At 41.3% G+C, this 1,823-nt stretch overlaps 1 protein-coding gene across 5 annotated transcripts in view; it reads right to left on the bottom strand.

Annotated features, from left to right (window-relative positions):
* The window catches only part of PNPLA8 (patatin like phospholipase domain containing 8), a 74,767-nt gene that overhangs the window by 48,184 nt on the left and 24,760 nt on the right, over positions 1-1,823 (bottom strand). For all 5 annotated transcript variants that reach the window (XM_012557356.2, XM_023737040.1, XM_023737039.1 and 2 more), the window contains one exon: positions 567-661. In XM_012557356.2, the coding sequence (XP_012412810.1) occupies positions 567-661 (95 nt within the window). The remainder of the gene's footprint in view (positions 1-566; positions 662-1,823) is intronic.

The raw sequence follows: 1,823 nt of genomic DNA, 5'->3' as shown, positions 1-1,823 counted from the left end.
AAAAAAAAAAAAAAAACGAAAAAGACCAGGCTTACTGGTCTGACAGAGACTGGAGAAATCCCAAGAGTATGGCCCCCAGACACCCTTTTAGCTCAGTAACAAAGTCACTCCTGAGGTTCACCCTTCAGCCAAAGATTAGATAGGCCTATAAAACAAAATGAGACTAAACAGACACACCAGCCCAGGGGCAAGGACAAGAAGGCAGGAGGGGACAGGAAAGCTGGTAATGGGGAACCTAATGTCGAGAAGGGGAGAGTGTTGACAGGTTGTGGGGGTGGCAACCAATGTCACAAAACAATATGTACATTGTCTAATGAGAAGCTAGTTTGCTCTGTAAACCTTCAACTAAAGTACAATAAAAAAAAAAAATCTATTTTTCAAAGTTAATTTTATTCATAATAAACATTTTTAAGAGTTCACTAAGTAAACCAAAGGATTATTCATCTTCAAAACATGAAACAAATACCCACCGTTCAGAGAATAACCATGCTCTTAAACATAAGTGCTTATGGTTCTGTTCCTTAATGCATTGCCAGAATGCACTACATCTATATAATATTAATTACCTGTGCTTACACCACAAATGTAATCAAAGAGCTGATGAACTGGCTTCTGAGTAAGTTCAACTAATTTTCGCAATGTCTGAATAGTAATCACACCTCTGTAGAAAAGATTAAAGGCAAAATTAGAATTTCTGTTTCATGGATATTTAAGTTATTGAATAATACAATTCTACAAATTCCTTTGTAGTTTAAATGCTAAGATGAAAACTAATAATATATACTCACAGCAGTAAACACTTGTCTGTCCAGATTATCTCTGAAAATTCAGTATCTAAATAACATTATAAAACCTGTGCTATGACAGCATGTTTTTGAATTTTGACTAGTATCTCCTTAAGAACACATGCCAATGTAAATTTTTTTTTTTTTCTTAAACACCCCTAGTCTTGAAAACACTTATAACCTTAGCTCACCACTTTCAGGATGCCATTTTCGGTTTCTTCTCTTACCAGTGTAGCTCGTCACCTACAGTTTTATGCATTTATGTGTTACCTAGTTCCCCTAGTCATACTTTTAAGCTCCCTTTTGTTTATTTACTTTTTAACACTCTCAGCAAACCTTAGGATAATGCTCTGCATCAAGAGTATACTAACTAGAGTTCCGGCAAAACGGCGCTCTAGGCAGAAGCACCATGCCGTCCCTCCACAGCAAAGATCCGAAAAACTAAGCTGAACAGAGACTACAACAATCCTGAAACCCTAAAACATCAAAGGAAGAGATAAAGAACTCAGCCAAACACCAAATGGAGTAGAAAACTGACAGAGAATGGAGAGTGAGGAGAGATTCATGCAGAGGTCCCCTACCAGCTAACGCAGTGTGGATCCGCCATCTTGGACTCCTAACGGAGACCAGCAAACAGGGGGTACAAGAAAGCAGCTTCATGGAGTGTCCAGTGGGAGACAAAACAACCGGTAATTTGCGATATACGCTTTCCCACCCCCCAACCTTCTTCACCCCGACTCGGCCTCCTCTGCTTCCCGCGGCCGCAATCTCTTGACCGGGAAACACCAGCTGCTTGGATTCCACACACCTGAACGGGCGGCTCTCTAAGCGCCATTTGTTAGCTGCTGGTGTTCATTTTTTCAACTTCTTTTGATTTCTACCTTGCCTCTTGTCACCTCCCCCTCCTTTCGCTTGAGTGCCTCGCTTCGTGAGCCACCTTTGCTTCTTCCTGTGGGGCTGCAGAGCTCTGGTAATTTGTGATATATGCTTTCCCACTCTCTACCCTTCTTCACCCACACTCGGCCCCCTCTGCTTCCC

Source organism: Trichechus manatus, unplaced genomic scaffold, assembly GCF_000243295.1.
Source record: "Trichechus manatus latirostris isolate Lorelei unplaced genomic scaffold, TriManLat1.0 scaffold00096, whole genome shotgun sequence".
Lineage (NCBI taxonomy): Eukaryota > Metazoa > Chordata > Mammalia > Sirenia > Trichechidae > Trichechus > Trichechus manatus.
This window is presented reverse-complemented; position numbering and strand designations above follow the sequence as displayed.